This window comes from Anomaloglossus baeobatrachus, chromosome 8, assembly GCF_048569485.1.
Source record: "Anomaloglossus baeobatrachus isolate aAnoBae1 chromosome 8, aAnoBae1.hap1, whole genome shotgun sequence".
NCBI lineage: Eukaryota > Metazoa > Chordata > Amphibia > Anura > Aromobatidae > Anomaloglossus > Anomaloglossus baeobatrachus.
Genome location: NC_134360.1, coordinates 183,589,171 through 183,614,795, shown reverse-complemented (window position 1 = coordinate 183,614,795; position 25,625 = coordinate 183,589,171). Strand labels below are relative to the sequence as shown.

Below are 25,625 nucleotides of genomic sequence, written 5' to 3'. Positions count from 1 at the left end.
TGTGCACCCCTATTAATGTTAACCTTTTCTCTTTATAACAAATTGGGTTTTTCAAACCGCTATTTCAGTTTCATATATCTAATAACTGATGGACTGAGTAATATTTCTGGATTGAAATGAGGTTTATTGTACTAACAGAAAATGTGCAATCCGCATTTAAACTAAATTTGACAGGTGCAAAAGTATGGGCACCCTTATCAATTTCTTGACTTGAACACTCCTAACTACTTTTTACTGACTTACTAAAGCACTAAATTGGTTTTGTAACCTCATTGAGCTTTGAACTTCATAGGCCGGTGTATCCAATCATGAGAAAAGGTATTTAAGGTGGCCACTTGCAAGTTGTTCTCCTATTTGAATCTCCTATGAAGAGTGGCATCATGGGCTCCTCAAAACAACTCTCAAATGATCTGAAAACAAAGATTATTCAACATAGTTGTTCAGGGGAAGGATACAAAAAGTTGTCTCAGAGATTTAAACTGTCAGTTTCCACTGTGAGGAACATAGTAAGGAAATGGAAGAACATAGGTACAGTTCTTGTTAAGCCCAGAAGTGGCAGGCCAAGAAAAATATCTGAAAGGCAGAAGAAGAAGAATGGTGAGAACAGTCAAGGACAATCCACAGACCACCTCCAAAGACCTGCAGCATCATCTTGCTGCAGATGGTGTCAATGTGCATCGGTCAACAATACAGCGCACGTTGCACAAGGACAAGCTGTATGGGAGAGTGATGCGAAAGAAGCAGTTTCTGCAAGCACGCCACAAAGTCGCCTGAGGTATGCAAAAGCACATTTGAACAAGCCAGTTACATTTTGGACAAAGGTCCTATGGACTGATGAAACAAAGATTGAGTTGTTTGGTCATACAAAAAGGCTTTATGCATGGAGGCAAAAAAACGCGGCATTCCAAGAAAAGCACTTGCTACCTACAGTAAAATTTGGTGGCGGTTCAATCATGCTTTGGGGCTGTGTGACCAATGCCGGCACCGGGAATCTTGTTAAAGTTGAGGGTCGCATGGATTCAACTCAGTATCAGCAGATTCTTGACAATAATGTGCAAGAATCAGTGACGAAGATGAAGTTACGCAGGGGACGGATATTTCAGCAAGACAATGATCCAAAACACCGCTCCAAATCTACTCAGGCATTCATGCAGAGGAACAATTACAATGTTCTGGAATGGCCATCCCAGTCCCCAGACCTGAATATCATTGAACATCTGTGGGATGATTTGAAGCGTGCTGTCCATGCTCGGCGACCATCAAACTTAACGGAGCTGGAATTGTTTTGTAAACAGGAATGGTCAAATATACCTTCATCCAGGAACTCATTAAAACCTACAGGAAGCGACTAGAGGCTGTTATTTTTGCAAAAGGAGGATCTACAAAATATTGATGTCACTTTTATGTTGAGGTGCCCATACTTTTGCACCGGTCAAATTTTGTTTAAATGCGGATTGCACATTTTCTGTTAGTACAATAAACCTCATTTCAATCCAGAAATATTACTGAGTCCATCAGTTATTAGATATATGAAACTGAAATAGCTGTTGCAAAACCCCAAATTGTTATAAAGAAAAAGAAGGGAATTTTGTTTACTTACCGTAAATTCCTTTTCTTCTAGCTCTAATTGGGAGACCCAGACAATTGGGTGTATAGCTACTGCCTCCGGAGGCCACACAAAGTATTACACTTAAAAGTGTAAGGCCCCTCCCCTACTGCCTATACACCCCCCGTGGGATCACGGGCTCCTCAGTTTTAGTGCAAAAGCAAGAAGGAGGAAAGCCAATAAACTGGTTTAAGCAAATTCAATCCGAAGGAATATCGGAGAACTGAAACCATTCAACATGAACAACATGTGTATACAAAAAAACAGGGGCGGGTGCTGGGTCTCCCAATTAGAGCTAGAAGAAAAGGAATTTACGGTAAGTAAACAAAATTCCCTTCTTCTTTGTCGCTCTATTGGGAGACCCAGACAATTGGGATGTCCAAAAGCAATCCCTGGGTGGGTAAAATAATACCTCGTGATAGGGCCATAAAAACGGCCCTTTTCTACAGGTGAGCAATCGCCGCCTGAAGGACTTGTCTACCTAGGCTGGCGTCCGCCGAAGCATAGGCATGCACCTGATAATGCTTGGTAAAAGTGTGCAGACTCGACCAGGTAGCCGCCTGGCACACTTGCTGAGCCGTAGCCTGGTGCCGTAATGCCCAGGACGCACCCACGGCTCTGGTAGAATGGGCCTTCAGCCCTGAGGGAACCGGAAGCCCCGCAGAATGGTAGCCTTCAAGAATTGGTTCCTTGATCCACCGAGCCAGGGTGGATTTGGAAGCTTGCGACCCTTTACGCTGGCCGGCGACAAGGACAAAGAGTGCATCCGAGCGGCGCAGAGGTGCCGTGCGGGAAATGTAGATTCTGAGTGCTCTCACCAGATCCAACAAATGCAAATCCTTTTCACATTGATGAACTGGACGAGGACACAAAGAAGGTAAGGAGATATCCTGATTGAGATGAAAGGGGGATACCACCTTAGGGAGAAACTCCGGAATCGGGCGCAGAACCACCTTGTCCTGGTGAAACACCAGGAAGGGAGATTTGCATGACAGCGCTGCTAGCTCAGACACTCTCCGAAGAGACGTGACCGCTACTAGAAAGGCCACTTTCTGTGAAAGGCGAGACAGGGAAACATCCCTCAAAGGCTCGAAAGGCGGCTTCTGGAGAGCAATTAGAACCCTGTTCAGATCCCAGGGCTCTAACGGCCGCTTGTAAGGAGGGACGATATGACAAACCCCTTGCAGGAACGTGCGTACCTGAGGAAGTCGTGCTAGGCGATTCTGAAAAAATACAGATAGCGCAGAGACTTGTCCCTTAAGGGAGCCGAGCGACAGACCTTTTTCCAACCCGGATTGCAGGAAGGAAAGAAAAGTAGGCAAAGCAAATGGCCAGGGAGAAACTTCCTGAGCAGAGCACCAAGCTAAGAATATCTTCCACGTCCTGTGGTAGATCTTGGCAGAGGATAGTTTCCTAGCCTGTCTCATGGTGGCAATGACCTCTTGAGATAATCCTGAAGACGCTAGGATCCAGGACTCAATGGCCACACAGTCAGGCTCAGGGCCGCAGAATTCTGATGGAAAAACGGCCCTTGAGACAGCAAGTCTGGCCGGTCTGGTATTGCCCACGGTTGTCCTACCGTGAGATGCCACAGATCCGGGTACCACGACCTCCTTGGCCAGTCTGGAGCGACGAGGATGGCGCGGCGGCAGTCGGACCTGATCTTGCGTAGCACTCTGGGCAACATCGCCAGAGGTGGGAACACATAAGGCAGCCGGAACTGCGACCAATCTTGAACTAAGGCGTCCGCCGCCAGAGCTCTGAGATCGTGAGACCGTGCCATGAAGGCCGGGACCTTGTTGTTGTGCCGGGACGCCATTAGGTCGACGTCCGGCCTCCCCCAGCAGCGACAAATTTCCTGAAACACGTCCGGGTGAAGAGACCATTCCCCTGCGTTCATACCCTGGCGACTGAGGAAGTCTGCTTCCCAGTTTTCTACGCCCGGGATGTGAACTGCGGATATGGTGGATGCCGTGTCTTCCACCCACGTCAGAATCCGCCGGACTTCCTGGAAGGCTTGCCGACTGCGTGTCCCTCCTTGGTGGTTGATGTATGCCACCGCTGTGGAGTTGTCCGACTGAATTCGGATCTGCTTGCCTTCTAGCCACTGCTGGAAGGCTTGTAGGGCAAGATACACTGCTCTGATTTCCAGAACATTGATCTGAAGGGTGGACTCTTGCTGAGTCCACGTACCTTGGAGCCCTGTGGTGGAGAAAAACTGCTCCCCACCCTGATAGACTCGCGTCCGTTGTGACCACCGCCCAGGATGGGGGTAGGAAAGACTTTCCTATTGACAATGAGGTGGAAAGAAGCCACCACTGAAGAGAATCCTTGGCCGCCTGAGAAAGGGAGACGTTCCTGTCTAGGGACGTCGACCTCCCGTCCCATTGGCGGAGAATGTCCCATTGTAATGGACGCAGATGAAACTGCGCGAAAGGGACTGCCTCCATTGCTGCTACCATCTTCCCCAAGAAGTGCATGAGGCGTCTCAAGGGATGCGACTGGCCCTGAAGGAGAGATTGCACCCCTATCTGTAGTGAACGCTGTTTGTCCAGCGGAAGCATCACTATCGCTGATAGAGTATGAAACTCCATGCCAAGGTATGTTATCGATTGGGTTGGGGTCAGATTTGACTTTGAAAAGTTGATGATCCACCCGAAACTCTGGAGAGTCTCCAGCGCAACGTTCAGGCTGTGTTGGCATGCCTCTTGAGAGGTTGCCTTGACAAGTAGATCGTCCAAGTAAGGGATCACAGAGTGACCCTGAGAGTGCAGGACTGCTACTACTGCTGCCATGACCTTGGTGAAGACCCTTGGGGCTGTCGCCAGACCGAAAGGCAGGGCTACGAACTGAAGGTGTTCGTCTCCTATAACGAAGCGTAGAAAACGCTGGTGCTCTGGAGCAATCGGCACGTGGAGATAAGCATCTTTGATGTCTATTGATGCTAGGAAATCTCCTTGAGACATTGAGGCGATGACGGAGCGGAGGGATTCCATCCGGAACCGCCTGGTTTTCACATGCTTGGTGAGCAGTTTTAGGTCCAGAACAGGACGGAAAGTCCCGTCCTTTTTTGGCACCACAAACAAATTGGAGTAAAAACCGTGACCTTGATCCTGAAGAGGAACAGGGATCACCACTCCTTCTGCCTTTAAAGAGCACACCGCCTGCAGAAGAGCATTGGCTCGGCCGGGAGGCGGAGAAGTTCTGAAGAATCGAGTTGGAGGACGAGAACTGAACTCTATCCTGTACCCGTGAGACAGAATGTCTCTCACCCAACGGTCCTTGACATGTGGCAGCCAAATGTCGCCAAAGCGGGAGAGCCTGCCACCGACCGAGGATGCGGAGAGAGGAGGCCGAAAGTCATGAGGAAGCCGCTTTGGTAGCGGTTCCTCCGGCTGCTTTCTTTGGGCGTGACTGAGCCCGCCAAGAATCTGAGCTCCTCTGATCCTTTTGAGTCCTTTTGGACGAGGAGAATTGGGACCTGCCCGAGCCTCGAAAGGACCGAAACCTCGACTGTCCCCTCCTCTGTTGGGGTTTATTTGGTCTGGGCTGAGGTAAGGATGAATCCTTACCCTTGGACTGTTTAATGATTTCATCCAATCTCTCACCAAACAGTCTGTCACCAGAAAATGGCAAACTGGTTAAGCACTTCTTGGAAGCAGAATCTGCCTTCCATTCCCTTAACCACAATGCTCTGCGTAAAACCACGGAGTTGGCGGACGCCACTGCCGTACGGCTCGTAGAGTCCAGGACAGCATTAATAGCGTAAGACGCAAATGCAGACATTTGAGAGGTTAAGGACGCTACTTGCGGAACAGATGTACGTGTGACAGTGTCAATCTGCGCCAGACCAGCTGAAATAGCTTGGAGTGCCCATACGGCTGCGAATGCTGGAGCAAACGACGCGCCGATAGCTTCATAGATGGATTTCAACCAGAGCTCCATCTGTCTGTCAGTGGCATCTTTAAGTGAAGCCCCATCTTCCACTGCAACTATGGATCTAGCCGCAAGCCTGGAGATTGGGGGATCCACCTTTGGACACTGGGTCCAGCCTTTGACCACGTCAGGGGGAAAGGGATAACGTGTATCCTTAAGACGTTTGGAGAAACGCTTATCTGGATAAGCGTGGTGTTTCTGGACTGACTCTCTAAAGTCAGAGTGGTCCAGAAAAGTACTCAATTTACGCTTGGGATACCTGAAATGGAATTTCTCCTGCTGTGAAGCTGACTCCTCCACTGGAGGAGCTGTGGGAGAAATATCCAACATTTTATTGATGGACGCTATGAGATCATTCACCATTGCGTCCCCATCAGGTGTATCCAGATTGAGAGCGGTCTCAGGATCAGAATCCTGATCAGCAACCTCTGTCTCATCAAACAGAGAGCCTTCCTGCTGGGACCCTGACCAGTGTGATGAAGTCGAGGGTCGCTCATAGCGAGCTCGCTTAGGCTGTCTGGGACTGTCGTCCGTGTCAGAGCCATCACCCTGGGATGCATGGGACCCCCCCGGAGCATGGATGTGTTCCAAAAGAGGGGGGCCAGGGAGCATTGAATCGACAGTGCCCATGGTCTGAGTTACCGGTCTGGACTGCAAAGTCTCAAGGATTTTAGTCATAGTCACCGACAACCTATCAGCAAAAACTGCAAACTCCGTCCCTGTCACCTGGACAGTGTTCACAGGTGGTTCTCCTTGGGCAACCTCTAGCAGAGACCCCGGCTGAGCAAGTGCTACAGGGGTCGAACATTGCACACAATGGGGGTCAGTGGCACCTGCCGGTAGAACAGCCTCACATGCGGTACAAGTAGCATAGAAAGCCTGTGTCTTGGCCCCCTTGCTTTTTGCGGACGACATGCTGTTGTCTAGCAATCTAGGAGGGTATATAGCCAAGAATAGCGACCGTACAGTGCAATGTATAGCAGACAAGCATAAAGTACAAATGAACACTGCGGCACTAGTGGGGTGAGCCCTTGAGGGCTGCTTACCGCCCGCTGAAAAGCGGGTGTGTGATCGCCAGAATCCCGTGCCTGGGTCTCCCAGAGCTCGTGTCCCTTCTCCACTCAGACTGCAAACAGGAATGGCTGCCGGCATCCTGTGAAGAGGGGCGGGCCGTGGGCGTGCCCCAGACAAAGTGCGGGAAACTAGCGTCCCACTGTGCCTAGTGAGGGGGGTTGGAGTATGCTAAGCAGACTCCAGCCCTCGGCACTGACGTTCTAAGCAGCGTCCCGCCCTTCCCCTGACTGGCAGGCCTGGGGGCGGGAACGAAACGGAACTAGGCTGCAAAAGCCGGGGACTCGATTTATAAGCGCGGCCGTCGTATAAGCACGGCCAGCGCAGAAGTCCCCGGCGCACCACAAGTCCCAGCCGCGCCGCAGTGTAAAAAACCGCCAGCCGCGGCAGTTCCTAATACAGAAACTCACTCAGCAAAGCTGCAGTGAGTAAAGCACCAGCGCGCCGCGCTGCTGTCCCCGGCGCACTAACACACCCAGCAATGCTGGTGTGTGTGCGCGATCTGTACGGGGACCCAGAGTACCTTAATGTAGCAGGGCCCTGTCCCTGACGATACTCAGCTCCATGTCCAGCAGATTCCCAGGGGCTGTGGACGGAGCACGGTCTCCTGTGCTTGGAGACCGATAGGATCCCACTTCACCCAGAGCCCTAAGGGGATGGGGAAGGAAAGCAGCATGTCGGCTCCAGCCTCCGTACCCGCAATGGGTACCTCAACCTTAACAAACACCGCCAACAAAAGTGGGGTGAGAAGGGAGCATGCTGGGGGCCCAAGTATGGGCCCTCTTTTCTTCCATCCGACAAAGTCAGCAGCTGCTGCTGACTAAACAGTGGAGCTATGCGTGGATGTTAGCCTCCTTCGCACAAAGCATGAAAACTGAGGAGCCCGTGATCCCACGGGGGGTGTATAGGCAGTAGGGGAGGGGCCTTACACTTTTAAGTGTAATACTTTGTGTGGCCTCCGGAGGCAGTAGCTATACACCCAATTGTCTGGGTCTCCCAATAGAGCGACAAAGAAAGGTTAACATTAATAGGGATGCCCAAACTTTTTCATATGACATACATATATTTATATATATATATATATATATATATATATAAAGAAAACACACATACATATATATACACACACACACACACACACATATATTATATAATGTGTATATATATATATATATATATATATATATATGTGTATGCGTGTGTGTGTGTGTGTATATGTATGCGTGCGTGTATATGTGTGCGTGCGTGTATATGTGTGCGTGCGTGTATATGTGTGCGTGCGTGTATATGTGTGCGTGCGTGTATATGTGTGCGTGCGTGTATATGTGTGCGTGCGTGTATATGTGTGCGTGCGTGTATATGTGTGCGTGCGTGTATATGTGTGCGTGCGTGTATATGTGTGCGTGCGTGTATATGTGTGCGTGCGTGTATATGTGTGCGTGCGTGTATATGTGTGCGTGCGTGTATATGTGTGCGTGCGTGTATATGTGTGCGTGCGTGTATATGTGTGCGTGCGTGTATATATATATGCGTGCGTGTATATATATATGCGTGCGTGTATATATATATGCGTGCGTGTATATATATATGCGTGCGTATATATATATGCGTGCGTATATATATATGCGTGCGTATATATATATGCGTGCGTATATATATATGCGTGCGTATATATATATGCGTGCGTATATATATATGCGTGCGTATATATATATGCGTGCGTATATATATATGCGTGCGTATATATATATGCGTGCGTATATATATATATGCGTGCGTATATATATATATGCGTGCGTATATATATATATGCGTGCGTATATATATATATGCGTGCGTATATATATATATATGCGTGCGTATATATATATATATATATATATATATATATATATATATATATATATATATATATATATATATATATATATATATAATATATTTTTTATTTCATTTATTTATTTTTAATATGGTATGACTGAATCTTGTGTCTGAAGCGAAAGGCGACATGGACTTCTCAAGTCACATGTAATAAATGTATGCACTGAACTTGGCCTGTGATCTATGTACTGTTTGTAATGTAATGTGTGATTGAAAGCTTAAGGGTGCCCTCACATGAGCGTAAAACTCGGATGAGTATCGGAACGCATCACCCGTTATGGCCGCACACTCTCTGGACAGGAGCAGGTCAGCAGCATAGAAATACATGTGGCTGACCCGCTCCTGGCAGCAGAGAAGCCAGCCACGCTGGGTGATGTGTTCCGATACTCTTGCGAGTTATACGCTTGTGAGAGTCCAGCCTAAAAGATATAAAAGGAAGGCTTGAAAGCTAAGACTTGAGCCAGTTTTGATGGGTAAGTGCTGTGATATATTATTTGGATGTTTATAATGGGCATAGCTGCATTGCTGAAAGCCAATATTGTGCTCTCAAAAAACCACCATTTTCTCCAATGCCTTCTATTGGCACAATCCATTTTTTTTGGCATGCGAATTCTTACCCATTTGCCATAAGAAAGAGTGAAGCAGTGAATACATAGCTGCAGTCAAACAATACGTCTCTCTAGTGCTCGCTTGTAGTAATACAGTAATGTATCGGGATTTCCCTCATTCTCCCCTCTATGCTGACTAGAAAGCACCGTTTGCCAGCTGTTGCTGCACTGTGAGTGCCACATGACCGCCCGCTCGACGCCGTGCAGAAGACGTTTTCTGCTCTTACAAGTTCACTTGGGCTTCAGTTAAGGCTTAGTGGTTTACACAGCAAAACATTTAATTAGATTCCAAAACTGTGCCAGGACAAGCCGAGCGCCCGGACTGGTAATACCAGCTCCACTGTAACCTCTAAGTGGTGTCATTTTGTAAACATGTAAGATTTGCTAATTACCTACCTTTACAATAGGTTGGGGGAGGAAAATAAATGCTTGCAATGGTATCAAATAGCAAAAAAGAAAACAGCTAAGGAAACTCAGTAAGCAAATTAAAATGCGTGTACTTTGGCTGTCTTTATAAAAAAAAAAAATAAAAAAAAAAATTGCTGGAGAAAACACAGTTACATTACATGATTGAAGAACCATGTGCGATCAAAAGCTAGTAGCCGTTCCCCGCACGGGCCGTCTGCCCTCCTGGCAGTCTTGGGTCGTGGAAGCCACACAGCTACTAGCTCTTATGCAGACATGGTTCCCAGCAGAATAGTTTTGGCTGGAGATCCCCTCGAGGAGCTCTAGTGCCACGCCAACAGGTTCACCTGCTGTTATTCTACGTCGACCTGCACCATTTACATCTGTACATACAGACTTTTTTTTCCCCTCAATTGCAACAATCTGGCACTCAGAAGATGGACTAGATTTACTTCCATACTTCCTCGCAATCTGTAAGTAGAAAAGGCTGGAGATTTGGCCCTGCTCGAATAGAGGAAGCAGGATAGTCATGTGGGGCCAGAGATTGGTCCTTGCGTGGAGAGGACTCTCATTTGACCTTTCATACCAATTGGTCCTGCAGGTGCCTCAGCTCACAACTGAGTGGAATGCAACTACATGAGCAGCAGAAGTTGTCTTTTAGGCATTTGTCATACATTTGTGTCCTGCAAAAGAGGTTCCTTGCCCTCGCCGGGTGCTGGAGGACTATGGGGATGACTGTGTCCTGTTCCATGTTTTTTCCAGTTGCTGTTGCGAACGTTCAGATTGGTGTGTTCCGGAATAAACAAAGCCACAAGGAGAGCAAGAAGCACAGAGCACGCTCCAAAGAGAAACGGGGGCCCGGGGATGATCGAATTCTGCATGGAGAGAGACAACTTGGATTAAGGACTGCGAGACATTCAGAACAGTAGTTTTACATTTCTGTTTAGGTCACAATCATCCACCAAGCAAATAAAATTAAAGAGTAGCTGCGCTGAATCCAGTGACCACCAGGTCATGGAATAAGGGTCAGAATAAACCATAACTCGATCACTAAATATCACACACTTACCCAAAACAAAACTGGCTTGTTTTGAAGAAATTAGATACACACAGATCTTATACTAGAGTCACACAGAGCCAGAAGTGGATACAAAGAAGAAAACTCCAAAGGACTTACAGGGTTGGTCCACCAGGGCTGAGGAGTCTGTAAACCAAACCTGCGACTCAGACTCCACCAAAATGAACACCGACTCAGACTCCACAGCCTGTGGTGCACACAAATTTGTCATCTTACATATCTGATTACTCAGACCCCCGATTATCATGAGAATAGGGGGATGCCAAGTCCCTCTGTTGAATGGAGAAGTAGTCTTGCATGTGCAATAACGCTCCATTCAAAATCTAAGCAGAAGCAGCAAAAAAACATCCAGCCCCGACTCCAAGGAAAATGTAGATAAATATATATATATAAAAAAAAACCCCTTTTATTCCATTCTTTAAAAGTTCAAAGGTACACCGGCAAATTCATACTGACATATAAAAGAAGGGAATTTTGTTTACTTACCGTAAATTCCTTTTCTTCTAGCTCCAATTGGGAGACCCAGACAATTGGGTGTATAGCTATGCCTCCGGAGGCCACACAAAGTATTACACTAAAAGTGTAAAGCCCCTCCCCTTCAGCCGATACACCCCCCGTGCTGCCACGGGCTCATCAGTTTTGGTGCAAAAGCCCGAAGGAGGAAAAAATTATAAACTGGTTTAAAGTAAATTCAATCCGAAGGAATATCGGAGAACTGAAACCATTTAACATGAACAACATGTGTATACAAAAACAGGGGCGGGTGCTGGGTCTCCCAATTGGAGCTAGAAGAAAAGGAATTTACGGTAAGTAAACAAAATTCCCTTCTTCTTTGTCGCTCCTTATTGGGAGACCCAGACAATTGGGACGTCCAAAAGCAGTCCCTGGGTGGGTAAATAATACCTCATAATAGAGCCGTAACGGCTCCGTCCTACAGGTGGGCAACTGCCGCCTGAAGGACTCGCCTACCTAGGCTGGCATCTGCCGAAGCATAGGTATGCACCTGATAGTGTTTCGTGAAAGTGTGCAGGCTCGACCAGGTAGCTGCCTGACACACCTGCTGAGCCGTAGCCTGGTGTCGCAAGGCCCAGGACGCTCCCACGGCCCTGGTAGAATGGGCCTTCAGTCCTGAGGGAACCGGAAGCCCCGAGGAACGGTAAGCTTCGAGAATTGGTTCCTTGATCCACCGAGCCAGGGTTGACTTGGAAGCTTGTGTCCCTTTACGCTGGCCAGCGACAAGGACAAAGAGTGCATCCGAGCGGCGCAGGGGCGCCGTACGAGAAATGTAGAGTCTGAGTGCTCTCACCAGATCTAACAAGTGCAAATCCTTTTCACATTGGTGAACTGGATGAGGACAAAACGAGGGTAAGGAGATGTCCTGATTGAGATGAAAAGTGGGCAAGGCAAATGTCCAGGGAGAAAACCCCTGAGCAGAGCACCACGACAGGAATATTTTCCACGTCCTGTGGTAGATCTTGGCGGACGTTGGTTTCCTAGCCTGTCTCATAGTGGCAATGACCTCTTGAGATAATCCTGAAGACGCTAGGATCCAGGACTCAATGGCCACACAGTCAGGTTGAGGGCCGCAGAATTCAGATGGAAAAACGGCCCTTGAGACAGCAAATCTGGTCGGTCTGGCAGTGCCCACGGTTGGCCGACCGTGAGATGCCACAGATCCGGGTACCACGACCTCCTCGGCCAGTCTGGAGCGACGAGGATGACACGGCGGCAGTCGGCCCTGATCTTGCATAACACTCTGGGCAACAATGCCAGAGGAGGAAACACATAAGGAAGCCGAAACTGCGACCAATCCTGAACTAAGGCGTCTGCCGACAGAGCTCTGTGATCTTGAGATCGAGCCATGAATGTTGGGACCTTGTTGTTGTGCCGTGACGCCATTAGGTCGACGTCCGGCATCCCCCAGCGGCAACAGATCTCCTGAAACACGTCCGGGTGAAGGGACCATTCCCCTGCGTCCATGCCCTGGCGACTGAGAAAGTCTGCTTCCCAGTTTTCTACGCCCGGGATGTGAACTGCGGATATGGTGGATGCTGTGGCTTCCACCCACAGCAGAATCCGCCGGACTTCCTGGAAGGCTTGCCGACTGCGTGTCCCACCTTGGTGGTTGATGTAAGCCACCGCTGTGGAGTTGTCCGACTGAATTCGGATCTGCTTGCCTTCCAGCCACTGCTGGAACGCTTTTAGGGCAAGATACACTGCCCTGATCTCCAGAACATTGATCTGAAGTGAGGACTCTTGCTGAGTCCACGTACCCTGAGCCCTGTGGTGGAGAAAAACTGCTCCCCACCCTGACAGACTCGCGTCCGTCGTGACCACCGCCCAGGATGGTGGTAGGAAGGATTTCCCCTTCGATAATGAGGTGGGAAGAAGCCACCACCGAAGGGAAGCTTTGGTTGCCTGAGAGAAGGGGATGTTCCTGTCTAGGGACGTCGGCATCCTGTCCCACTTGCGTAGGATGTCCCGTTGAAGTGGACGCAGGTGAAACTGCGCGAAAGGGACTGCTTCCATTGCTGCCACCATCTTCCCCAGGAAGTGCATGAGGCGCCTCAAGGGGTGTGACCGACCTTGAAGGAGAGATTGCACCCCTGTCTGTAGTGAACGCTGTTTGTCCAGCGGAAGCTTCACTATCGCTGGAAGAGTATGAAACTCCATGCCAAGATATGTCAGCGATTGGACCGGTGTCAGATTTGACTTTGGAAAATTGATGATCCACCCGAAACTGGAGAATCTCCAGAGTAACGTTGAGGCTGTGTTGGCATGCCTCTTGAGAGGGTGCCTTGACCAGCAGATCGTCTAAGTAAGGTATCACTGAGTGACCCTGAGAGTGGAGGACCGCAACTACTGTAGCCATGACCTTGGTGAAAACCCTTGGGGCTGTCGCCAGGCCGAACGGCAGTGCCGCGAACTGAAGGTGTTCGTCTCCTATGGCGAAGCGCTGATGCTCTGGAGCAATTGGTACGGGGAGATAAGCATCCTTGATATCGATCGATGCTAGGAAATCTCCTTGGGACATTGAGGCGATGACGGAGCGGAGGGATTCCATCCGGAACCGCCTGGTCCTTACGTGTTTGTTGAGCAGTTTTAGGTCCAAAACAGGACGGAAGGACCCGTCCTTCTTTGGAACCACAAACAGGTTGGAGTAGAAACCGTGACCCTGTTGCTGAAGAGGAACCGGGACCACCACTCCTTCTGCCTTCAGAATGCCCACCGCCTGCAGAAGAGCCTCGGCTCGCTCGGGAGGCGGAGATGTTCTGAAGAATCGAGTCGGAGGACGAGAGCTGAACTCTATCCTGTAACCGTGAGACAAAATGTCTCTCACCCAACGGTCTTTTACTTGTGGCAGCCAGGTGTCGCAAAAGCGGGAGAGCCTGCCACCGACCGAGGATGCGGTGTGAGGAGGCCGTAAGTCATGAGGAAGCCGCCTTAGTAGCGGCACCTCCGGCGGTCTTTTTAGGGCGTGATTTAGACCGCCATGCGTCGGAGTTCCTCTGATCCTTCTGCGGCCTTTTGGATGAGGAGAATTGGGACCTGCCCGCACCCCGAAAGGACCGAAACCTCGACTGTCCCCTCCTCTGTTAGGGTGTTTTTGGTTTGGCCTGGGGTAAGGATGTTTCCTTTCCCTTGGATTGTTTGATGATTTCATCCAATCTCTCACCAAACAAACGGTCGCCAGAAAATGGCAATCCAGTTAAGCACTTTTTGGAAGCCGAATCTGCCTTCCATTCCCGCAGCCACAAGGCCCTGCGTATTGCCACCGAATTGTCGGCTGCAACCGCCGTACGGCTCGCAGAGTCCAGGACAGCATTAATAGCGTAGGACGCAAATGCCGACGTTTGAGAGGTTATGGACGCCACCTGCGGCGCAGACGTACGTGTGAGTGCGTCAATTTGCGCCTGACCAGCTGAGATAGCTTGGAGTGCCTATACAGCTGCGAATGCTGGCGCAAAAGACGCGCCGATAGCTTCATAGATGGATTTCAACCAGAGCTCCATCTGTCTGTCAGTGGCATCCTTGAGTGAAGCTCCATCTTCCACTGCAACTATGGATCTAGCCGCAAGTCTGGAGATTGGAGGATCCACCTTGGGACACTGAGTCCAGCCCTTGACCACGTCAGGGGGGAAAGGGTAACGTGTATCCTTAAGGCGCTTGGAAAAACGCTTATCTGGACAAGCTCGGTGTTTCTGGACTGCCTCTCTGAAGTCAGAGTGGTCCAGAAACATACTCAATGGACGCTTGGGAGATCTGAAACGGAATTTCTCCTGCTGAGAGGCTGACTCCTCCACTGGAGGAGCTGAGGGAGAAATATCCAACATTTCATTGATGGACGCAATAAGATCATTCACTATGGCGTCCCCATCAGGAGTATCAAGGTTGAGAGCGGCTTCAGGATCAGAATCCTGATCAGCTACCTCCGCTTCATCATACAGAGAGTCCTCTCGCTGAGACCCTGAACATTGTGATGATGTCGAGGGGATATCATAGCGAGCTCGCTTAATCGGTCTGGGGCTACGGTCCGTGTCAGAGACCTCACCCTGGGATCCATGAGACACCCCGGGAGGACATTGCTGTTCCAACTGAGGGGGACCAGGGGGCAATGATTCCACAGTGCCCCTGGCTTGAGATGCCGGCCTGGACTGCAAGGCTTCTAATATCTTAGCCATAGTCTCAAAGTCTTTCAGTAAAAACTGAAAACTCCGTCCCTGTCACCTGGACAGTGTTAACAGGTGGTTCTCCCTGGGCCACCCTTAGCAGAGGCTCCGACTGAGAAAGTGCCACAGGGGCCGAGCATTGCACACAATGAGGGTCAGTGGAACCTGCCGGCAGTATAGCCGTACATGCTGCACAGGCAGCATAGTAAGTCTGTGCTTTGGCACCCTTGCTATTTGTGGACGACATGCTGTTGTCTTCTCTGAGCAATACAGGAGGGTATATAGACAAAAATCAACCGTGCACCATACAGTGTAAAGTATAGTCTATAATCATATAATCTATAAGTACACTTCTGCACTAGTGGGGCCAGCACCACAGGTGCTGCTTACCGCCTGCGCAAAGCGGTTGTGTGGGCACCAGAAATCCTGCCTGGGTCTCCCTGAGCTTGTCTCTCCTCTCCAGCGTTAGCAGAGCTGAGAGGAATGGCTGCCGGCGTCCTGAGGAGAGGAGGGAGCCGTGGGCGTGACCCAGAAAAGTGCGGGAACTGGTGCCCCACTGTGCAGAGTGAGGGGGGTGGAGTATGCAAAGCATGCTCCAGCCCTCAGTGCTGCCGTCCTGTACAGCGTCCCGCCCTTCCCCTGATTGGCAGGGCTGGGGGCGGGAAGAAAACGAGACTAGGCCGCAAAAGCCGGGGACTCGAGTTATAAGCGCGGCCGCCGTATAAGCGCGGTCGGCGCGGAAGTCCCCGGCGCACTAACAGTCCCAGCCGCGCCGCAGTGATAACCATGGCAGCGGCGGTCAGCGCGGCAGTCCCCCTACACGAACACACTCAGCGACGCTGAAGTGTGTAATGGCACAAACGCAGTCAGCGCTGCTGTCCCCGGTGCACTAGCACACCCAGCAATGCTGGAGTGTTGCTGTGCGCGGTCCCCACGGGGACACAGAGTACCTCAAAGTAGCAGGGCCATGTCCCTGAACGATACTCGGCTCCTATCCAGCATGGTCCTCAGGAGCTGTGGATGGAGCACGGTCTCCTGTGCCTGGAGACCGAAAGGATCCCACTTCACCCAGAGCCCTAATTGAGGGATGGGGAAGGAAAGCAGCATGTGGGCTCCAGCCTCCGTACCCGCAATGGATACCTCAACCTTAACAACACCACCGACAAGAGTGGGGTGAGAAGGGAGCATGCTGGGGGCCCTGTTATGGGCCCTCTTTTCTTCCATCCGACATAGTCAGCAGCTGCTGCTGACTAAGCTGTGGAGCTATGCGTGCATGTCTGCCTCCTTCGCACAAAGCATAAAAACTGATGAGCCCGTGGCAGCACGGGGGGTGTATAGGCTGAAGGGGAGGGGCTTTACACTTTTAGTGTAATACTTTGTGTGGCCTCCGGAGGCATAGCTATACACCCAATTGTCTGGGTCTCCCAATAAGGAGCGACAAAGAAATGGCTAGCAGTGAGGACAACGCGTTTCGGCAGAACGCCTTCCTCGGGTCTTATCCGCCATTATTCCTGAAGGTGTTACTCAGACCCAGATTATCATGGGAAGAGAGAGTTGCCAAGTCCATGATGAATGGAAAAGTAGTCTTGCATGTTCAATAACGCTCCATTCAAAATCTAAGAGACCGAACAATATGGCTTCAGTCCCATAAACTGAACAATAGATACCAATGCTCCATTCATATATCTGCCTAGTTGCCCCTTCACGGCATATCTCGTAACTGGGTCCCTAACGCTATGCTAAAGCCTCTCTCTGGGTTAAAAACCTCCTGTGTATGGGCACGTAGGAACCTGCTATGTAAAATGAGATTACCTGTGGCAACTGGGGGGAAGGGTGCACGGTCAGAAGGTATGACCCTCTTAATATAGACAAAAAAGACTGACTGCACGCGTCGAGCTGACGTGTGAACAGGTGCATAACTGAACATGACATAAAATACAAAAGGAGACAGTTTGCACCCTGATAATGCTAAAGTATGGAAACCATGCTCCATTCAACCAGAGCCAGGTAAACACCGTTATATTTAGCTTCTGTGATCACTTCTAAAACTGCATTTTAGATTGTATGGCCAGTCCTAAGGGATTGTCTCATGAAAAACAAATTGGGTTCCTTCTGTAGCAGATGCATGATTGTAAACCCCATTCAGATGTATGCAACGGTGACAAATCTGGCCAAGAATGTGAACATGCAATGTGACAATCTAGTTTCACAAGCAGTTTATAACAGGGATCCTCTGTCCTCTAGCAAAAGCAGAGACACACTTTTATGGATTCCAACTGGGTCCGTGAGAACCGCCTCTTACCTGATGGCAGCCGCATCTCTTGATTAGCTAGCCTGTGACATTGCACCACGGAAGCCAATCTAAAAAGCTGAGGATGTGTGGGGTTCTCACAGCTCCCATCCAGCAGCCATAGATGTTGTGGCTGATGAATCCTGTCATGGGAATGGATTCCTACCAACTGTACTAATAACGCATTCATAACTGCGTATGAAATGAGCAGACCTGGCAGAATATATGGGCAGCTCGGTGATGCAGTGATTAGCACCGTTTTGCAGCGCTGGGGTTCTAGGTTCTAATCCCACCAAGGATAATATCTACAAGGCGTTCATGTTCTCCCTGTGATTGCGTGGGTTTCCTCTGGATGCTACGATAATCCAAACACATACAGATAGGGAACTTAGATTGTGAGTCTCAATGGCGACAGTGCTGATTATCTCTGTAAAGTGCTGTGGAATAGATGATAGCGCTATATAATTTTACAAAACCTGTAAATGTGAGATTACAAATGAAACATACAACTTTCCTACTCCATCACATGGCATCAAGAAAGGTGTGTAATTATATATGCAGTATTGTAATCTTAATGCTCATTAATTGTAATGTATGAACAGAAGTACCTGTTGTGAATGTGATGTCGTCACCTTGTCCCTCGGCTCAGAGTCTCCTATTGGGTTTTCATCTAGTTCCACGTGAAAAATGTAAAATATGAAACCATACAGTGCAGGTCCAAGGCCATTACACAGCCCACGGATTCCTGTAATCATACCCTGGACAACACCTACAAAAAGACGGAAAATGGTGTTATTTTATGCCTTATCCTCATTAATTCCAGAAGATTTTCCAGAAAAATGCTCACGTTTCCCCATAGACTTCCATTTGGCTTGGTACTCAAGCCCGTCTGAGCATCTGACCTGCTCGTTATGAGTATCGAGCATATAAGAATGGCAGTGCTTACACTCATCACTAGTCATTAATATCAGACTGTCAGGATCTGACATCTGGCACTCCCTCCAATCCACTGCCATCAGCTCATCAGCCGTGTACAGACAAAACTCTGCTCCGTAGGCTGTTTAGTGGCCGCTGCTGGATGCTGCAGGTGCGCTCCTATTCATTCATATGAGTGCGGCTACTAAATGTATGGAGTGGTGTTTTTCCTCTCCATACACTAACAGATGAGAATAGGTAAATCAGTAACAAAGTATTGGCCAGCCGCTTTAAAGAGGCCTCTATCCCCAAAAGGGAAATCCCATATATTGATCCCTATCAATGTCAGGTGCTTGGCCAAGGTCATGTTTAGGACTGTACGTTTTTGCATTTGAGTTAATCAAGTTGCCTACTTAAAGGGGATGTCCACTACTAGGACAACCCTTTCTCATTACACATTTATCGCCCAATTAAAATAAAAAAAAGCTTATTCTGACCTCCGGTGGTGGCACAGTTCCAGCAGTGTCAGCGCCCTATGTCACAGGGATAAAGTGAGGTTACGCGAGACCCGCACCAAATCACTGCAGGTTTCTCGTATCCGCATTGGGATGGACAGGAAGTGACCGTCAGCTCACCAGGTGCAAATATGTGGTGGGAATATGTGGTCAGGTTTTGCCATCTATTCCCGCCCCTGTCTGCTGCCTGGTCACTCCTTCAGTTAGGAGTCATTTCTATCACATGATAGGGGTGTGTTTGAAATGCAGCTCATACAGTCTAACATCTACAGAAGCCAGGAAGCAGACAGGGGTGGAATAGATAGTAAAACCCCACCCACATATTCCCGCCCCTGTTGCACCTGTCAATCAAGTAGCAGTGCATTGCTGGAACTTTACTTGCATATATTTCTGAAATAAAACATCCAATCTCAGAACAAAAGCTATGCTTACATTCAGCATCCTAGCACCAGTATAGCACTGGCTTTACTTTATATATGAAAATTATGCTGGATGGTTCTCTTTAAGTACATTAATTACGGAGCTTATGAGTCACTCAGTGTCATACAGACACAAAAGACATCAACAACGCATGATTAACCAGTTATTCCAACAGTAACAAAACAATATCACAGTATTTTTGCATCAGTGTTTGTATGCCAAAGCCAGGAGTGGAACTTAGAGAAAACAATAATTAAGAGATTGACAACTGTTCTGTATTTTGTACACACTCCTGGTTTTGGCATACAAATACTGATGAAAAATACTGGTGTGTGAATGCATCACATGTTTAGTCCAGTTCACCTACCTTGCTGGTCGGCGTCTGCGGTCCGAGATACCAAAGCACTGACTGCAGGAAACGTAATGCTGGACATTGCAGCAACAGCTCCCGCTGCCCACATCATCCTGCAAGTGACAGGACATAGAGAAGTGTCAGCAGTGATAAAGATCTCAAGTGTGAAAAGTCATTTCCTGGGGTTAACAGTATAAAAAATAAGACCCCCCCCCCCCCCCTCTGAAAACAGGACAATTACTATTAACCCCTTCACGACCGGCCAATTTTTCGCTTTCCTTTTTTTTTCACCATTCTTTTTCTGAGACGTAACTTTTTTATTTTTCAGTCAATATGGTCATGTGAGGGCTCATTTTTTGTGAAACGAGCTGTACTTTTAAATGAAACCATCAGTTTTACCATATAGTGTACGGGAAAACTGCAAAAAAAAATCCAAATGCAGAAAAATTGCAAAAAAAAAAGTGCGATAGCACTATTGTTTTTGAGATATTTTATTCACTGTGTTCACTATATGGTAAAAATGATGTGTGGGTGTGATGCCTCACGTCAGTGCGAGTTCGTAGACACCAAACATGTATAGGTTTACTTTTATATAAGGGGTTAAAAAAAAAAAATCGGAAGTTTGTCCGAAAAAAGTGGCGCACGTTTTACGCCATATTCCGTGACCCGAAGCGTTCTCATTTTTCGGGATCTATGGCTCAGTGACTGCTTATTTTTTTGTGTCTCGAGCTGATGTTTTTAACGGTACCATTTTTGCGCAGATGCTACGTTTTGATCGCCTCTTATTGCATTTTGCGCAAAAGTTGTGGCGACAAAAAAAGTCGTCGTTTTGGCGTTTGGAATTTTTTTGCCGCTACACCGTATACTGATCAGATTAATTGATTTTTTTTGATTGGGCGTTTCTGAACGCGGTGATGCAAAATGTGTGTATATTGTTTATTTTTTTAACCCTTTAATTTTCAATGGGGCGAATGGGGGGTGATTTGAACTTTTAGGCCATGTGCGCACTGGAAAATGCAATTTTCTCAAGAAAATTCCGCAGGTATTCAAAGATTACCGCACCCGCGGTAAAAAAACGCGGCAAACCGCACCCGAAAACCGCATGCGGTTTGCTGCGGTTTTACCACGGTATTGTTCGCGGTATTGCCGCGGTTTTGCTGCGTGCGGGTTGGGATGTGCTTTATTGCATTCAATGCAATAAAGCACATTGGAAAAAAAAAAAAAAAAGTCATTTCACTCCTCTGAGATAGATAAAGAGACAGAAGAATAGATAGAGGGATAGATAGATAGAGGACAGATCGCTGCATTTCCCACGGTCGGCAGTGAGTTCACATTACCGGCCGTGGGAAATGACCGGTAATTACCTCTGCTGTCTGCTGCATTCATTCAGTGCTGTGTCTGTGACAGTTGCGGCTGGATGTAAGCAGCGCAGGACCTGTGGATTACGTCGGAGCTTTGTTTCGGGAGGGGTTAATAAAAAGGGTTAACGAGGCTTGTTTGTTTTATTTAAAATAAAGGATTTTTCTGTGTGTTTTTTTCACTTTACTTACGGGTTGATCATGTCAGCTGTCTCAGACGCTGCCATGATCAAGCCTGGAGTTAATGGTGGCGATCCGCCACCATTAACCCCTTGTATTACCCTGACTGCCACTGCTACACGGCGGCAGGAAGAGCCGGGGACACGCCGGTGCTGCCGCATAATGCATGCGACAGTCCCGGGGCAGCTGCGGCTGATATTCTCGGCTGTGGGAGGTGGGAGTGAGGCAGGGGACATTAACCCTGCCCCCCGCCCTCCCCAGCCTGAGAATACCGGGCCGCCGCTGTGTGCTTACCTCGGCTGGACGGTAAATATACAGCGGAGCCCACGTTCTTTGTTTTCTATATTTCCGTTTTCTTTCTATGTGTGTTCTATGTCTGTGTCTGTGATCTGTGTGTGTTAACGCTCTGCTTTGCTTTCTCTTCCTGTAATGACATCACTTCCCTTGCAAAACTGCAGACAAGCGATGTACATTACCGGAGGTAAACCGCGAAATACCGCAGGGAATAACGCAGGAAAACGCAGTGAACCGCACAGAATTTGCTGCCTGCGTTATTCCCTGCGGGATTTCACGATTACATTGGAGTCAATGTAGTGAAATCCCGCAGCGACGTGCGGAAAAGAATTGACATGCAATTGTTTTTGCTGCGGGAATCCCGCAGCAAAACATGCAGCTGTCAAATTCCGCCTAGTGCGCACAGGATTTTTTTTTTCCCATAGGTTTTGCTGGTGATTCACTGCAGAGATGTTATGAACATTTTCTGCAGCGAAACATGCAGCAAAACCGCAAAAAATCCGCGGCAAAATCCGGTAAGTGCGCACATAGCCTTAGGGGTTTTAATTTTTTAAAACTTTTTTTTTTTTTACTTTTTTTTTTTTTTTTTTACTAGTCCCCCTAGGGGGTATAGCGATCAGCAATCTGATCGCTCTGATCTATCTGCTGATCACAGCTACACAGCTGTAAACAGCAGATACGCTCACTTTCTTTTTCACTGGGCTGTGGGCACAGTGAAAGTGAAAGCAATTCATGTGCAGTACAGGAGTCATCACATGACCCTGTGCTACCATGACAACTACCGGAAGTCACGTGATCGCGTCACGTGACTTCCGGTATCGGGCGATAAGTAAAAGTTTACCGCGATCGCGCTTATAATGGCGCTGTCACATATTGACAGCGCCATTTAAGGGGTTCAACGGCACGAGCAGATAACGATTCTGCTCGTGCCTAGCAGGCACACATCTCAGCTGTGAAAATCAGCTGAGATGAGCGCCGATCGCGGCATGCTGCCGCCGGCAGACCGCGGGCAGTAACGTTATGACCGCTAGGACGTAATTTTACTGCCCGCGGTCGTTAAGGGGTTAAAGGGAACCTGTCACCAGATTTGGGGCCTATTAGCTGCGGCCACCACCAGTGATCTCTTTTATACAGCATTCTAACATGCTGTATATAACAGCCCAGGCCGCTGTGTAGAACGTAAAAATCACTTTATAATACTTACCTAACGGTCGCTGCGGTGGATTCTAGTCAGATGGGGGTCTCCATTCTCCGGTGTCAGCTCTTATGGCCGTCTTTGTCGTCCTTCTGTAGCCGCGGTGCATGACGCGTCCTACGTCATACACACTCGCCGGTATTGAGGTCCTGCACAGGCGCACTTTGATCTGCCCTGAGCAGGGCAGATCAAACTATTGTAGTGCGCCTGCGCGGGACCGACGAGTGTGTATGACATAGGACGAATAATGCACACAGGCTTCAGAAGGACGACGAAGATGGCTGAAAGAGGAGGCGCCGGCACCGGACAACGGAGACGCCCTTATGACCCAACTCCACTGCAGCGCGACCGTTAAGTATTATAAATTGATTTTTATGTTTTACATAGCGGCCTGGGCTCTTATATACAGCATGTTAGAACGTGTATATAAGAGCCCACTGGTGGTGTCCGCCGCTTATAGGCCGAAAACCTGGTGACAGGTTCCCTTTAAACGGGTTTGTTTGAGGTTTCTCTGAACTCTGCAAAAGCCAGGAGTGTGTCTGTAGTATATGGTCAACTCCTGCTTTTGTGCTCTACATATACACATCCTCATATGGGACAAAACCATATATAAATCATACTGTTCTGTGACCTCACTTTTGCCTTAAAAGAAGGGAATTTTGTTACTTACCGTAAATTCCTTTTCTTCTAGCTCCTATTGGGAGACCCAGACGATTGGGTGTATAGCACTGCCCTCCGGAGGCCACACAAAGCAATTACACTAAAAAGTGTAAGGCCCCTCCCCTTCTGGCTATACACCCCCAGTGGGATCACTGGCTCACCAGTTTTAGTGCAAAAGCAAGAAGGAGGAAAGCCAATAACTGGTTTAAACAAATTCACTCCGAAGATACGTCGGAGAACTGAAAACCATTCAACATGAACAACATGTGTACCCGAAAAACAACCAAAAATCCCGAAGGACAACAGGGCGGGTGCTGGGTCTCCCAATAGGAGCTAGAAGAAAAGGAATTTACGGTAAGTAACAAAATTCCCTTCTTCTTCGGCGCTCCATTGGGAGACCCAGACGATTGGGACGTCCAAAAGCTGTCCCTGGGTGGGTAAAGAAATACCTCATGTTAGAGCTGCAAAGACAGCCCTCCCCTACGGGGAGGCAACTGCCGCCTGCAGGACTCTTCTACCTAGGCTGGCGTCCGCCGAAGCATAGGTATGCACCTGATAATGTTTGGTGAAAGTGTGCAGACTCGACCAGGTGGCTGCCTGGCACACCTGTTGAGCCGTAGCCTGGTGTCGTAATGCCCAGGACGCACCCACGGCTCTGGTAGAATGGGCCTTCAGCCCTGATGGAACCGGAAGCCCAGCAGAACGGTAGGCTTCAAGAATTGGTTCTTTGATCCATCGAGCCAGGGTGGCTTTGGAAGCCTGCGACCCTTTGCGCTTTCCAGCGACAAGGACAAAGAGTGCATCCGAGCGGCGCAGGGGCGCCGTGCGGGAAATGTAGATTCTGAGTGCTCTCACCAGATCCAACAAATGTAAATCCTTTTCATACCGATGAACTGCATGCGGATAAAAGGAAGGCAAGGAGATATCCTGATTAAGATGAAAAGAGGATACCACCTTAGGGAGAAACTCCTGAATGGGGCGCAGCACTACCTTGTCCTGGTGGAACAGCAGGAAAGGAGCCTTGGATGACAGCGCTGCTAGTTCGGACACTCTCCGAAGAGACGTGACCGCTACCAGAAAGGCCACTTTCTGTGAGAGTCGAGAAAGTGACACATCCCTCAGAGGCTCGAAGGGCGGCTTCTGGAGAGCAACAAGGACCTTGTTTAGATCCCACGGATCTAACGGCCGCCTGTACGGAGGTACGATATGACAAACCCCCTGCAGGAACGTGCGCACCTGAGAAAGTCGTGCTAGACGCTTCTGAAAAAACACGGATAGTGCCGAGACTTGCCCTTTAAGGGTGCAGCTGCCTCCTCTGCTGAAGGGGCTGGGGGAGAAATATCCAACAGTCTATTGATGGCCGCTATAAGGTCATTTACCATAGCGTCACCATCAGGGGTATCTAGATTGAGAGCGGTGTCAGGAGTAGATTCCTGATCACCCACCTCTGTCTCCTCATACAGAGCCTCGTCTCGCTGAGACCCTGACCAGTGTGATGACGGCGAGGGTCTTTCCCAGCGAGCCCGCTTAGGCTGCCTGGGACTGTCATCCGAGTCAGAGTCTTCAGCCTGTGATGCCTGGGACCCCCTTGAAGTACGGATTAGTTCCAACTGAGGGGGACCGGGGAGCATAGACACAGCAGTGTCCATGGTCTGAGAAACTGGCCTGGACTGCAAGGTTTCCAGGATTTTTGTCATAGTCACAGACATCTTATCAGCAAAAACTGCAAATTCTGTCCCCGTCACCGGGGCAGGGTTCACAGGCGTCTCTGCCTGGGCCACTACTACCATAGACTCTGGCTGACGAAGTGGCACAGGGACCGAACATTGCACACAATGGGGGTCATTGGAACCTGCCGGTAGATTAGCCCCACATGCGGCACAAGCAGTGCATACCGCCTGTGCCTTGGCACACTTGCGTTTTGCGGATGACATGTTGTTGTCTCCTCAGAGCAATGAGGGTATAAGCCAAGAAGCGACTGTACAGTGCAATATAAATATATATGGTACAGAGAAAAAATGCACCAAATAACACTGTGGCACTAGTGGGGCCAGCACTTATGTGCAGCTTACCGCCCGCATAAACGCGGGTGTGTGGTCGCCAGAGTCCCTTGTCTGAGTCCCCCAGAGCCTGTGTCCGTTCTCCAGCCAGACTGCATGCAGGAATGGCTGCCGGCGTCCTGTGGAGAGGG

The 25,625-nt window shown here is 48.9% G+C and overlaps 1 protein-coding gene across 1 annotated transcript in view; it reads right to left on the bottom strand.

Moving 5' to 3' along the window:
• Positions 1-8,570: 8,570 nt before the first annotated feature.
• Positions 8,571-25,625, bottom strand: part of SLC71A1 (solute carrier family 71 member 1) — an 80,598-nt gene continuing 63,543 nt past the window's right edge. The window contains exons 11-13 of the mRNA XM_075321011.1: positions 19,763-19,860; positions 18,154-18,314; positions 8,571-10,382 (exon numbers count right to left, since the gene is read on the bottom strand). Coding sequence (XP_075177126.1) covers positions 10,176-10,382; positions 18,154-18,314; positions 19,763-19,860 — 466 coding nt within the window. The 3' untranslated portion in view covers positions 8,571-10,175. The remainder of the gene's footprint in view (positions 10,383-18,153; positions 18,315-19,762; positions 19,861-25,625) is intronic.